We start from the raw sequence: 15,291 nt of genomic DNA on the forward strand, positions 1-15,291 counted from the left end.
GCCTATCCTTCACTTTACCAGGAAGCCCTGAATTACAAAGGAAAAGAAGAGTAAAGAATTACCTAACTTTGTTAATTTATGCTATTCTTTGGATTTTAGCCTACTCTCACTTTTAAATGTACACAGAAGTCCTATCAGAGCTGTGCTGAAAAATGCTCCACTTAAGTCTGGGATTTAGTCTGTTCCAAATCAGACTTTCTCACGGGAGTAACTTGACAAATAATGTTAACTTCAAATGGTATGTAAATGCTTAAACTGACCTTTAAAAGCCAATAATATGGCTGAATTAATACTAATAACAAACCACTACTTTCTGGGTAAATTTAGGTGGAGACCCACCCCACAACTGTGGTTCTAGCAGAAGCTACATGAGGTTTCTGCCAGAAAAGGTGGGGTCCTGGTGAGACTGAGCAACAGTTTTCTACAGTGGTAGCTGGAAGCTAGAGTTCACAAGAACAGCTCTTAAATAACTCAGATGTCTGGGGACTGCACCTTCTTCGATATCCTTTACTTTGTGAATAAATTCCAGTTTTGAATATATTCTTTATATATCTGTTTCACCATTGTCTTAAGCTTTAATCCAAAGTGGGTAGACTCATCTTTGAATTGAAACTGCACCATGAAACAGACTTATATAAAGATAATATTTTTGTTCTATCCTGAAAGGCAGAGAAGCTAAATACAGTTATTCATTACAGATGTAACTATTCTTTGATGGGTTTCATCAGCTTCTTCAAAATGATCTAAATTTGGGTTCGCTTTATTCTTCTGGTTGGGAGATGACAGACTACTGTTTTCTTTTGAGAAAAAGCTTAAAATCCACTAGGTTCAGAAGCCTCAGGCTTACAGGTTCCAGCTCTGTTGTTCACGTATCAATGGATTTTGAGTTTATTTCCTCAAAAAAGAGAATTTTCATTCTTCATGCTTACACAATATAAGGATGAGACTAGCTGAGAAATACAGAACCCCGTATTTGCAGTTTTGACTAAGTACCTGTTATTTCCAACCAGATGTCTTGTAGCGCCAATATCTTTCCTTAAGAACCAATTTTCTCTTTGAACTTTCTATTTGTGTTAATGACACTTTCGTTAGGCTCACTTTATGCTTTCTGAATCAGAATCTTCAGGGGATTCCTAAGATCAGGCAAGTTTCAGAAACACTGTTTTAAATACTTCTGTTTGGATAAGTATTTTCCGAGTTATAAGTACCTGGTTTATAAACAGTTTGTAACAACAGCTATTTATATTGACATAACCATTCCACTTCAGGATTATGCATCTCCATTCTTTGTTTTGGAGAACAAACCTGTCAAAACAGATTTAACTCTTGGCTACTGATATACTTAATGGTTTGATTTAAAAAATATATATATATTTTATATATATTATATATATTGATATCTTTATCTATATAGATATCAAAATATATCTCTTTTACATTCCCTTCCTTCACCCCTTTGGATGGCAGGAAGGAAAGAGGGCAAGGAACATGCATATATATAATTTGTCTCATCCTGACAGTTAATTCCATATCAGGCAATCTTTTTCATAAATACATCTATTTTCCTTAATCTTCTTACTCATTTCTCTCTGTCATCTGTCATCTAATTGCTGGTCATTTACATTTACTACAGAAGAATCTTATTCTCTATTGTCTTTGCTTTATGCATGGAACAAAAAACAACACTAAACACAGTAAATTTAGAAACCACTACTGTAACATCTACTCAAGAAAAGGAAAGCCAAAGTCCTCAAGTTAAATTAGACCAACAAGCATACAGAGAATGTACCTCCTACTACTAAAGCCTTTGCAAGCCCCTGGATATCCTCTTCAAAATGTCCTTAAGATCTAGTTGTCTAGTATCTTGTGGAGAGTTTTTGCATCTGTTTATGAGAGACACTGGTCTGCCTTTGGTTTTGGTATGAAAGTAATACTAGCACTATGAAGTGAGGCAGGCAGGTCACATTTACTGGGTGCTGATCCTGTCAGGCACTGGGGAAGTATTAGTAGAAAAAACAAACAAAAACAGACAAAGCACTTGCTCTCTGGGTGGGCAACAGAAAGTAAAACAAATGAACATACATGTGAAGTGCTATAAGTGCTAAGAAGAAAAGTTAATTAACCAGGGTTTGGGAACAGAGAATGATGGAGCTAAGCGCTATTTTTACATAGACTGAAGGGTCAAAAAAGTCTTCCTGATAAGGTGATGTCTGAGCAAACAGATGAATGTAGTGAGGGAGTAGGTCAAATGGATCCCCAAGGGAATAGCATTCTAGGCACAAGGAACAGCAAATATAAAAGCTTTACAGCAAGAGTGTGTCTGGCACATTAGAAAACAGAGAGAAGCCCAGTGTTTGTAAAGTGAACCAGAACAGTGGTTAAAAGACTGGATGAGCCAGGAATTAGAAGCCCAGATCAGAAATAGCCTTTTCTTGGTGACTGGGTGGCTAGTCAGTTGAGCATGTGATAATTTCAGCTGAGGTCTTAATCTCAGAGTCATGAGTTCAAGCCCCGCATAGGGTTCCACACTGGGCATGAAGCCTACTTAAAATTAAAAGGCAGGAGGGAAACGCCTGGGTGGCACATCCCATGTTCAGGAATAAGATGATTTACTATTGTTAAGATGTCAATAAAATACCCAAAGCAATCTACTGACTCAACATAACCTTTATGTACCAAAATCCCAATAGCATCTTCTGGAGAAATAGAAAAAAATCATCCCAAAACTCATTTGGAACCTCAAAGAACCCCAAATAATTTTGGGAAAAAACAAAACAAAACAAAACAAAAAACAGATTTGGAAGATTCATACTCCCAGATTTCAAAACACATCACAAAGCCATAGTAATCAAAACAGCATGCTATTTCTATAAAAACACATATATCAATAGTATAGAGAGCCCAAAAATAAACCCACAAAATTATGATCAAATTATCTTTGACCAGGGTGTCAAGACAGCTCAACAAGGAAAAGACAGTCATTTCAACAATAAATCTTAGGAAAACTGAATATTTTCATATAAAAGAATGGAGATGTACCCTTATCTTACACTATATATGTACAAAAATTAACTCAAAATGAATTAAAGATCTAAATGTAAGACTCAAAATTATAAAACTCTTAGATAAAAACTTCCTAACTTTGGATTTGGCAATGATTTCTTAGATATGGCACCAAACGTACAAGCCAATGAAGGCAAAAATAGATAACTGGGACTATGTCAAACAAATTTTTTTTTCAATCAAGGGACATAAATAGGGGCACCTGGGTGGCTCAGTGGGTTAAACATATGCCTTCGGCTCAGGTCATAATCTCAGGGTCCCAGGATCGAGCCCCGCATCTGGCTCTCTGCTCAGCAGGGACCCTGCTTCCCCCTCTCTCTCTGCCTGCCTCTCTGCCTACTTGTGATTTCTCTCTGCCAAATAAATAAATAAAATCTTAAAAAAAAAAAGATATAATCAACAGAGTGAAATGACAACATGTGGAATGGGAGAAAATATGTGCAAACTATGTATCTGTTAAGTGGTCAATATCCAAAATATATAAAGAATTCCTCAACCCAACAACAAAAGATAAAAAACCAATTAAAACATAGCCAAGACTTGAGTAGGTATATCTCCAAATAGGATATGCAAATGGCAAGAAGCATATAAAAAGATGCTCCACATCACTAACCATCCAAGAAATGCAAAACAAAACCGCAAGCTATCACCTTACACCCATTAGGAAAGCTGTTATAAAGAAAACCAGAATAACAAGTGCTAATGGAGACATGGAGAAGTTGAAACCCTTCTGCACTGTAGAATGGTACAATCATTATGGAAAACAGTAAGGCAGTTCCTCAAAAAATTAAAAATTTACTACCATATGAACTACTAATCCTTTATCTAGGTATATATCCAAAACATGGATAAACCTTGAGGATATTATGCTGAGTGAAATAAACCACTCACAAAAGGACAAATTATAGGAGGTAACTTAAGCAATCAAGTATATACATATATATAAAAAGTAGATGGTGGTTACCAAGGGCTGAGGGAAAGGGAGCAAGGGAATTGCTGTTTAATAGATATGGACTTTCAGTTCTCCAAGATGAAAAAGTTCCAGAGATCTGTTTCACAACAATGTAAATATGTTTAACATCACTAAACTATAAGCTTAAAAATGGTTAAGACAGTAAAGCTTAATAACAGGTAACTAACTTTTACCATAATAAAAATAATTTAAAGTTCTGTGAATATAGCCTAATTTATTTAACCATTTCACTATGGGTGGATATTCAAGTTTTACAAATTACTGTTTTCAAACATATGTTTTGAAAATAAGAATCCAGTAACCTAAAAATTGTGGTATCATTTACAGTAAAATTACAATGCAAAAAGTAGCACTTTTAATTGATATTTGTAACAACTTAGTGACAGGAAGAGCTTTCTTTTTTTAAAAAAAATAAAAGGAAGAGCACTTTTTTTTGGTACTAGTACTTTTGGTACTGAATATATTTCTGAAGTGAAATGAAATCAACATTAAAGAGAGATAACAAAGGGAAAAACTCATTTTACTATACAGATAATACATTAACAGTATCATTTCCAGAAAACCAATTAACTCAATGCTAAAATTCTGTCAGATAATTTTCAAATGTCTTGTTGATTTGATTGTTTTTGTTGCTAATAAGGAAATATGAGTTTTTTCCACTGAGCAAAATGAACACAGAATGTAAATAGAACAGTCATTTCTAACAAAACATTTTCTTTGGGATGCCTCGCTTAGATTCTGAAAATTTATCTACAGAGAAAATCCTATCAGTTTTAAGCTCACTAATTTAGAATCAGACATTGAAGTTCACCTTTTAAATTACACAGAAACAAAAATATCTTCATTTCAGTGTTATCTTGTGTTCAAGAAGCAAACTGGGATCTAACTGAAATTGAGTACCTTAGAAAAACAAAGTGATTTTTACCTATAAAATGTCAGAAAAAGTCTATTTAGTCTTTATTAGCTTTCTGTACCTATTATTTAAAGCCTATTAAAAAAAAAAAAAAAAAAAACACTGGTGGGCACTTGTGTGACCCTAACTTAACTTTTCCAATTCAGCTGTGAACCTTCCAAATAATGAAGGCAGGATACTTATTTTTACCTAAGTAATATTAACTTTATACTTTATTTCACAGATTATTTTGAAAAATCAAAATTCTCAGATTTTAAAATAGAAGTTAAATACTAAAAAAGCAAGAACAAGCACTTACCCAGAATACCTGACATGTGACCTATTTGGCCAAAGCTCCTACTTTGGGATTTCTTTCAAGAACATTAACAAGGCAAATTAATGGTTGCTTAAATCTTTATATACATTTTGGCTTTTTAAAAATTTACTTTCTCTGTTTATACTTCCAGCAAATAAGATGAAGTATTATAAAACAAAACTGAGGGGTGGCTCAGTCAGTTAAGCACCTGCCTTTGGCTCTTGTCAATGATCTCTAGGTCCTGGGACTAAGACCCACATATCTGACCTGCTTCCTGACGCTCAGCAGGGAGTCTGCTTCTCCCTCTCCCTGTACCCTCCCTTATAATTCTCTCTCTCAAATAAATAAAATAAAATAAAATGGAAGTAACTGAGAAAAGCTTTAAACATCCAAAGATACAGATTCCTATTCATTTTGAAAACTGTCTAAATCAATGAAGTACATTTAATTTGTTATTTTACTTAAAAATGCTGAATTATTTCATGAACATTTCTAATTCAGCATTTTAAAAAACAAGGACACAAGGTATACCACATTAATCACCATGGGTAATGATTTTATTAAATCCCATCCTTATAAGCAAAGCTCATGGTTTTGGTTTTTTTTTTTTTTTTTTTTAAGATTTTATTTATTTATTTGACAGAGATCACAAGTAGGCAGAGTCAGGCAGAGAGAGAGGAGGAAGCAGGCTCCCCGCTGAGCTGAGAGCCCGATGTGGGACTTGATCCCAGGATCCTGGGATCATGACCTGAGCCGAAGGCAGAGGCTTTAACCCTCTGAGCCACCCAGGTGCCCCCATGGTTTTGTTTTTAATTGAGGTGTAACTGACATACAACATTGTATTAGTTTCAGATGTAGGACATAATGATTTGATATTTGTCTATATTGTAAAATGATCACCACAATACGTCTAGTTACAGTTTGTCAGTAATTACAAAATTTTTTTTCTTGTGATGAGAATTTTTAAGATTTATTCTCTCAGCAACTTTCACATATGCAATAAAGTATTGCTAACAAGAGTCACCATGTTGTACATTACATCCCCATGATTTATTTTATACCTGGAATTTTGTATCTTTTGACTCCCTTTACCCATTTCACCTACCCCCACCCAACACCTTCTGGCAACCACCAATTTGTTCTCTGTATCTATGAACTTGGTTTTTATTTTTATTTAGAGTCCACATGTAAGTGAAATCATATGGCATTTGTCTTTCTCTGACTTATTTCACTTAGCATAATGTCCTCTAAATCCATCCATGTTGTCACAAACGGCAGGGCTGCATTCTTTTTTTACATATACACACATCTCTATCCACTCATCCATGGACAGACACTTCATATATATGTATCTTGGCTATTGTAAAAATTTTCCCCACGTCCCCACTTACTTCTTCTCTTTTTGATAAGAGCCATACTTTTTTTTTTTTTTTTTAAATAAGAGCCATTCTTATGGTTCATTGTAGTTTTGATCTGCATTTCCCTGATGATGAGTGATGCTGAGCATCTTTTCATGTGTCTACTGGCCATCAGGATGTCTTCTTTGGAAAAATGTCTACTCGGAACCTATGCCCATTTTTAAATCAGACTGTTTGGGTTTCTTTTCGCTAGTGTGAGTTCTTTACAGTTTTAAACAAACTAGCATGTGCATAACTTGAAAATACTATCCTTAGTTTTGCCAGGAAAGAGGGGTTATAATGGGAGAAGAAAATGGGTAAGGAAAGTAGGATTCTGAGGATCAGCTTTCCCAAGAATCTTGCTTCTGTTCTGGCTGTTGGCTGCCACTAGCTACAGACTTGAGCAAAATGAGCATCTGTAAAATGAGTTAGAGGGAAGGCTGCAATTCAGGCACAGACAGGAAAAGATGGTGACATGCATCATCATACTATCTGCCTGCTTTTCTAGGGCAGTCCTTATGTCTGAACAAAGAGATGGAAAATGAAACTAAAATATCAAAATGGTATCATCAGTATTATTTATTTTTAATACTAATCACTAGGAAGCCCAACTTCATTTGAATGTCACCATTTGTAAGATGGTATGCATATTTAATAAGTATCTAGTATAAAAACAAGATATGGAAAGGACTTAATCATTCTTAAAAATAATTATTTGCCTGTGTATATGAAGGGCAGCAAAAATACAGAGACACAGGAAAGAATGCTGACATTTTCTTTTTCTTTTATTTTTGTGGCTAATTAAAAAAAATTCTCTGTGCTAATTTATTTTTATTTTTAACTCTAAGTTTCATTTAGAATTTTTATGAGTATTAGAGTTGCAAAAGCAATCTGTTTTAGCAAAATTTTAAATATATTATTACATAAATATAATATTTTATAAATACAATAATCTTTAAGATTAAATTGTGAGGTAAGTCTATAATAAAATTCAGGACTGTACAATTAGTATAAACTTCAATAATCTATTTTTACCTGGGGAAAAGGATTATTGAGTTTACAGCTGGGAAAACATTTACTTAAAAAAGTCTTGTTTATGTTTTACCAGACACAAGGCTTTTTCTAAGTCATATTGGCAAATAATTATCTTTTCATGTCTAAATATAATTCTAAACCAGCTCATCTGTTAAATCGATACAAGGAAGCACTTTGTATTATACTGGCTTTAGCATGATTTTTTTTAAAAGCTGCTGAGTACAGTTAAGAATTCATTTCTGAAATACAGCTGTCTCCAGAATTATTTGAAGTTGAACTGAATTTTGGGAAAATTCATTAGCATACCATATTTTTTTTTTACCTAATCATTCCCTTAAGCCTGTTCCAAAAATGTGAAAAACACCACCTACTTTGGCTTTACTGAAAATGCTTAAAAAAAAAAAAAAAAGATATAAAAATCTATGGTCAACAGAAAAACATTTTTTTTTTAAAGAGGCAAAATACAAAAGGAAAAATCCATGAATAAGATGTAATGAAACAACCCAAAGGAATTAAATCACTGTCACAGCCAGATCAATTCCTCAAATTCTAAAGGAGAGATAATAAAAATAAATCAAAGTATTTACTAAAATGAAAAGTATACTGAGGGTTTTGGAGGGGAGGGGAGTGGGGGATTTCATGAGTCTGGTGGTGGGTATTATGGACGGCATGTATTGCATGGAGCACTGTGTGTGGTGCTTAAACAGTGAATACTGGAACACCAAAAAGAAATAAAATAAAATGGAAAAAAGTATATATATTTAAAGTATAAGAAAAACTTATAGTTGCTACTTCATAAATTTACTAAAATTACAATTACTATTAACAATGAATTGAAATCTGAAGATATAATAAATATTAAGGTATTATTTTCTCAATATCACAGCTTATAGTAGGTAAGTAGTATTAGTGCCACAATCAGGCAGAAGCAGCAAAACCTGCAGAGGAAAAATGCCAAGACAGCCTTACAGTCTTCCCTAATACTATACAAGGAGAAAATGTCTATAGATTTTTGAGGGTGGAAGAATGTGTGATACAAATAGTTGTAGATTTAGTCAAATGGTCATTCTTATTCAATGGCAAAAGAAAGACATTTATAATATTCATTTGTACAAAGACTATTTATTGAGTGTCTACTGTGCTGTATTATACTGTTTCAGATGCTGACAAACCATAAGTGACTCTTAATCTCACAAAACAAACTGAGGGTTGCTGGGGGGAGGGGGTTTGGGAGAAGGAGGTGGGATTATGGACATTGGGGAGGGTATGTGCTTTGGTGAGTGCTGTGAAGTGTGTAAACCTGGTGATTCACAGACCTGTACCCCTGGGGATAAAAATATATGTTTATAAAAAATAAAAAAAAATTTAAAATATACTGTTTCAGATGCTGAAATATAACAGTCAAGAGAAACCATTACAAATTTATATTATACAAATACATATACATACATAAACATATACATTTTATTTCAGAGAACTAAAATAACAAGCGCTTAAATAGCTACTTTAAATTAGGTAGTCAGAAATCAGTCTCTCTGAGGACATAACTTTTAAGCTGAGATGTGAATGACCAGAAGCCTTTTGTTCAAAAGATAATGCAAAATAGTACTTCAGGTAGAATGAAGGGTTAGTTTAATCTTGGACTGTTGAAATAAAAAGAAAATGAAAGCAGAGGAGAGAAGGGAAAAAGTTACATGATGAGTTTAGAGATGCAGACAAAGCAAATCATGTAGGGTTTTATAAGCAATGTTAAAAGTGTGAGTATTATTCTAAGTGACTTGAAAGCTTCAGGGAGGCTTGAAGCAGGAGAGCACTATGATCTGATTTGCGTTTTATAAAGATCAGTCTGGTGGCTTTGTGACAACTAGATGGTAGCAGATGGGAGGTGTGGGAGAGGAAATAGGGAGACTAGGAGGGTAGAAAAGGCAATAAAGAGAAGTAGACAGATGCAGGACACATTTAGAGGTAGAGCTGAAGAAACCTGTTAACAGACTGACTCGGAATACAAATAAAAGAAAGACATCCCAAGGACAACACCTAGATATTTGCTTAGCTGACTGCTTCTCAAAATGGGGAAGACTGAGGAAAGGGCAAGTTTGGGATGAATAATCAATTTGTGGATTCAAATAATACTATTGCTAATACATAGAGCAAAATGTATGTGATGATATAATTCATTCTATTAATAGCTGATACAAAATAAGCTGGTCAGAATGGCAGGCCCATGGCATGAAAAGACCAACAGTGAGCACTGAATCCACTTAAATATAAAACAAAGTTCAAATAATTGGTATAATTCTTAAAAGATATGCAGACTAACACACACTCAATGCCCCAGTATAATAAAAGAATTCTCGGGCAAAAACCTCCAAATAAACTAACCAATGTCTGAAAACAGGAAGATGAAGAGGCAGGAGGGTATAAACGTGAAATTCAATATCTTTAACCCTAGAAGTCAATGACTTTTATTGCTTAAATCAATAAACCAAAAACACATATTTAAGCATATTAATCAAAGTCTTGTAAACCATCCTCTGTTAAAACGAGACTGTGTACCTTTCCAATTATCAGCAGTAAAAATAAAAGAAACATTTAGACATAATTTTTTAAAGCTTCAAAAAACATTAAAAAAAAAAAAACCAGGACAAAGGATCAAACATCTCACTAAATAATACAGTAATAGACTCATGTATCAAAAGGAGAAAGATTCAGATTGGGTCATAAAATAAAACTCAAATATGATTAAGAGAAACACCTAAAAACCAATGACCCAGAAGGGATTAAAGTAAAATGACAGGCCCAAGTATAGAAGCTCTATCTACCTATTAATATGCCACACAAATAGAATAAAAAAGGGGACTTGGCAAGATCAATGTTTGACAAAATTAAACTAAGGGCAAAAGGGCATGAAAAGCTATCTAATGAAATGCTATCTATGAAAAGCCAACTTTCTGAGAGAAAATAAGTCTAATATATCAATGACTTACATAAAGATCAACAGTTACCAACTAGAAAGAGTAAGGAGGGAAATGCCATTCATAACAACAAGAAATATCATAAACAAATTATTTGGCAAGTTATAATACTTGGCTGAAGACCTGAATTTCTACTCTCAAAATGCTCTATTTTTTAAATGAACAAATCACCAAATATTCACCTACCTGGTCAAAAATTACAACTCCTTTTTCATTTTTTTGCAGAATTAGAAAAACTTAACCTAAAATTTATATGAAATCTCAAGGGACCTCAGATAGCCAAAACAATGTTGAAAAAGATCAAAATTGGATGATTCACACATTCTGATTTCAAAACTTCTTACAAAGCTATGGTATTCAAAGTAGTGTGATACTAATATAAAGACAGACACATGGACCAACAGAATAGAAAAGAAAATCTAGAAGTAAGCCCTTGCATATATGGTCAAAGGTTTTTTCTGACCTTCAACCAAAAAGATTTCTGACACGCTGCTAAGACTATTCAATGGGGAAAGGACCATCTTTTCAATAAATGGTGCTGGGAAAATGGATATCCACAAAAAAAAAAAAAAAAAAAAAAAAAAAAGCCAGACCCTCACCCAACACCATATACAAAAATTAACTCAAGACTTTGTAAGACCTAAAACTACAAACTCTTATAATACAGCAAAGCTTATTGGCTAGATTTGGCAATGATTTCTTTTTTTGTTTTTTAAGACTTTATTTATTCATTTGTAGAGAGGGAGAGAGCACAGTGGAGGAAGAGGCAAAGGGAGAGGGAGAAGCAGATTCCCTGATGAGCTGAAAGCCCAACGTGGGGCTTGATCCCAGGACCTGGAGATCATGACCCGAGCCAAAGGCAGATGCTTAACCATCTGAGCCACCCAGGCATCCTGGCAATGATTTCTTGAGGATGATGCCAAAGGCACAAGCAACAAAAGAAAAAATAGGCAAACTGGACATCATGAAAATTTAAAAATTTTATGAACCAAAAGACTATATCAACACAGTAAAAAGCCCATGGAATGGGAAAAAATATCTGTAAATCATATATCTGATATGGGATTACTATCCAGATTATAACAAAGAACTCCAAAAAACTTAATAACAAAGAAACAACCCAAACCAAACCAAAGAAACAATTGTTTGCAACCTAATTAAAAAATGGGCAAAGGACATTTCTCCAAAAATGATATAAAAATAAGCACATGAAAAGATGCTCAGCATCTCTAGTCACTAGAGAAATGCAAATAAAAGCTCCAGTGAGAGAGCCCCTCATAGCCATTAGGATGGCTGCTGTAACAAACAAAACAAAACAGAAAGAACGTGTTGATGAGGGTGTGGAGAAACTGGAATACTTGAACACTACTGGTAGAAATGCAACACTGTACAGCCATTGCAGAAAACAGTATAGTGGTCCCTAAAAAATTAAAAATAGAATTACCATATGATCTAGCAATTCCACTTCTGGTTATATAAAAAGAATAAAAGCAAGTCTGAAAGAAATATTTGTATGCTCATCCTCATATAGTAGTATTATTCACAAGAGCTAAAACGTGGAAGCAACCCAAGTGTCCACCAACAAATGAATGGTAAGTAAAATGTGATCTATTCATTCAACAGAATGTTATTTGGTCTTGAAAAGGAAGAATATTCAGATATACATGACAACTGGATGAGCCTTGAAGACATTATGCTAAGTGACATAAACCAGCCAGTCACAAAAAGACTACTTACATCAAGTACCCAGAGTAGTAAAAATCAGACACAAAAAGTAAAATGGTGGTTGCCAGGGGCTAGGAGGAAGACTGGAATGGGAAGTTACCATATAATGGGCATAGAGTTTATTTATAAGATGTAGAGTCCTGAAGATGGTGGCCAACATCATCAGTGTATTTTATACCACTCAACTGTACACTTAAAAATGGTTTTGATGCTAAATTTTCTGTTATATGTACTTATCACATAAAGTACTTGAAAAGTACATAAAAGTACTTTATCACATATCACTTTAAAAAGACTGAAGAGAAAAAGCTACTACTACTTCTTTTAGAAGACTCAGGTTATCAAAATAACAAAATTGTTTCAGGTTTTACACAGTTGTTTTGTTTTCAAAGCAAATTTCTCAGTATTTTTGTTTTGTTTTGGTTTTAAGTAATCTCTACACCCAACATGGGGCTCAAACTCACAACCCCAAGATCAAGAGCTGCATGCTCTACTGACTGAGCCACCCGGGTATCCCTGGCTGTTTTAAAACAAACAGCTTTCTGTTACACTTAACTGTGTTTAAAAAAAAAAAAAAAAAAAAAAAAAAGGAAAAAAAAGGCACTAGGCTAAGACCAGAATTATTAAATCAAAGTCAAGCAGCCAGGTTACATCTGACATATAAAATACTATTATCCCAAATATTACCAAATATCTTGCCTGATCAATGAATACTTCCCTTTTTTTTTTTAAAAAAAAGATTATTATTTATTTATTTTAAAGAGAGACACAGCAAGAGAGGGAACACAGCAGGAGGAGTGGGAGAGAGAGACGTAAGCTTCCCGCCAAGCAGGGAGCCCAATGCGGGGGGCTCAATCCCAGGACCCCAAGGATCATGACCTGAGCCGAAAGCAGACGCTCAACGACTGAGCCACCCAGGTGTCCCAATGAATACTTTCCTAATTGAATTCTCGTAAAAGCTAAAACCGAAGTTCAAATATTTCACTACAACCTTAAAAGAAAATGAGCACTGTCATTATCCCTTTCAATTTTTTTTTTTTAAGATTTTATTTATTTGACAGAGAGAGAGAGACAGAGAGCACAAGCAGGCAGAGGGAGAGGGAGAAGCAGGCTTCCCGCTAAGCAGGGAGCCTGATGCAGGGCTCAATCCCAGGACCTGGGACCATGACCCCAGCCAAAGGCAGCCATCCAACCTACTGAGCCACCCAGGCGCCCCTCATTATCCTTTCCAATTTTTGAATGTGCACATTTCAAACTTTATTTAGCAACAAACCTATTACACAAAACTCATCTTAAACTAAAAACCTCCGGTGGAATTTAATTATAACCATATTGGATATCCTACTGCCCTGACAACAAAGATTTCCTTTTGGAAGACGGAAAATAAGGAAAAAAATACGGAAAATGCTTGTTAAGCCCTATATTTATAAACTACACAAGAAAAGTATTCAAAAACCATCTTGAGAGTTTTAATACATACCAGGCTCCAATTTGATAATTTTTACTGCAGCCAACTCTCCTGTATGAATATTTCTAGCCTAAAATGAAAATAAAAATGTTATTTTGTTAGTTATATAAAAATTATTTGGCACTAAGTTAATTAGTTGCTTATCAACCATGCTTTTAACAGAACAACAAAAAAAAACCTTTATTTCCAATAAATGAATATATTCATTTTCTCACTAAAGAAAAATATAGAAAAGGCACATACACACGAACACACACTCATGTTACCTTCCATCCTACCACTCAAAACTAGCTATTGTTTACAATTTTTGTTATACTTTGCTAAGTCTTTTTTTTTTGCAATAAAGTTAATATTCTTACTAATTAAAAAATACTCATGGTTTTTATATATTTTATAAGAATAATAATAGATCATTAAAGGAAAATTTAGAAAAATAAGTCATCTGTATCTTACTACCCAGAGGAAAAAAGTTAACAAATAGAGCATGGTTTTTTTTTCCCCTGTGTAGATGTGTAAGTGCTTACATGTATATGTGCCATCATATGTGGTCTTCTACAATGTTGTTTATAATACTGGGCCGACTGATTTTTTTGAAAAGATTTATTTATTTGAGAGCACGCCCAGGAGCGCCGCACACACCCAAGTTGGGGCAGGGGCAGAGGGAGAGACTCTTCAAGCAGACTCCCAGCTGAGCAAGGAGCCCAAGATGGGGCTGGATCCCCTGACCCATGAGTTCACCACCTGAGCAGAAACCAAGAGGCTGACACAAACAACTGTACCACCCAAGTGCCCTGGACAGACTTATAATTAGTGCTACAATGATTATAACTGCAAATATTTTGGCACATACCACAGTTTAACGGTATGGCAACCTACAAGTATATTTGTTAGGTCAAAAAGTACGTGGATTTTAAATGAAAACACTGCCATAGTGCCCTTTAACAAAACTGTGTGAATTTATATTCTTACCAACCTTGGATGTGAAATCTATATTTGCTAACTTCTCTTGTTGGTCCAAATTTTAATTGTTTTTAAAATTATGAACTTTCTTCATGTTATACATAATTTTAAATGGCTACATAATAGTCCAAAAAATCATTCTCCCTTATCATTAGACGTTAAGGATGCTACACATAGTCTTTTCATTATTTAAGATTATTTTGTTCAAATGGATTCTAAGGTTTGAAATTAACTAGGCCCAAGGGTACGAATATGAGCATTTAAGGCCATTAGCACATACTATCAAAATGATCTAAAAGCATTGTACTATCACATTATCATTGCTAATATGAGTGCTCATTTCCCTTACATCAAGTGGTACGCCATATGTGGAAATGCAATTTAGTAATTCACAAGGCTTTCACTTACTCTATTAGAATCAAATATAAACTTTCATACTTGGCATAAAAAAATAAGCATATAAAATAACAAGAAAGTAAAATTATAC

General features: G+C 34.2%; 1 protein-coding gene across 1 annotated transcript in view; it reads right to left on the reverse strand.

Moving 5' to 3' along the window:
• Nucleotides 1-15,291, reverse strand: part of MAP4K5 (mitogen-activated protein kinase kinase kinase kinase 5) — a 108,363-nt gene that overhangs the window by 69,461 nt on the left and 23,611 nt on the right. Inside the window, exon 3 of the mRNA XM_059373163.1 lies at nt 13,857-13,914. Coding sequence (XP_059229146.1) covers nt 13,857-13,914 — 58 coding nt within the window. The remainder of the gene's footprint in view (nt 1-13,856; nt 13,915-15,291) is intronic.

The sequence above is a fragment of the Mustela nigripes genome, chromosome 13 (genome assembly GCF_022355385.1).
Source record: "Mustela nigripes isolate SB6536 chromosome 13, MUSNIG.SB6536, whole genome shotgun sequence".
Taxonomy (NCBI): Eukaryota; Metazoa; Chordata; class Mammalia; order Carnivora; family Mustelidae; genus Mustela; species Mustela nigripes.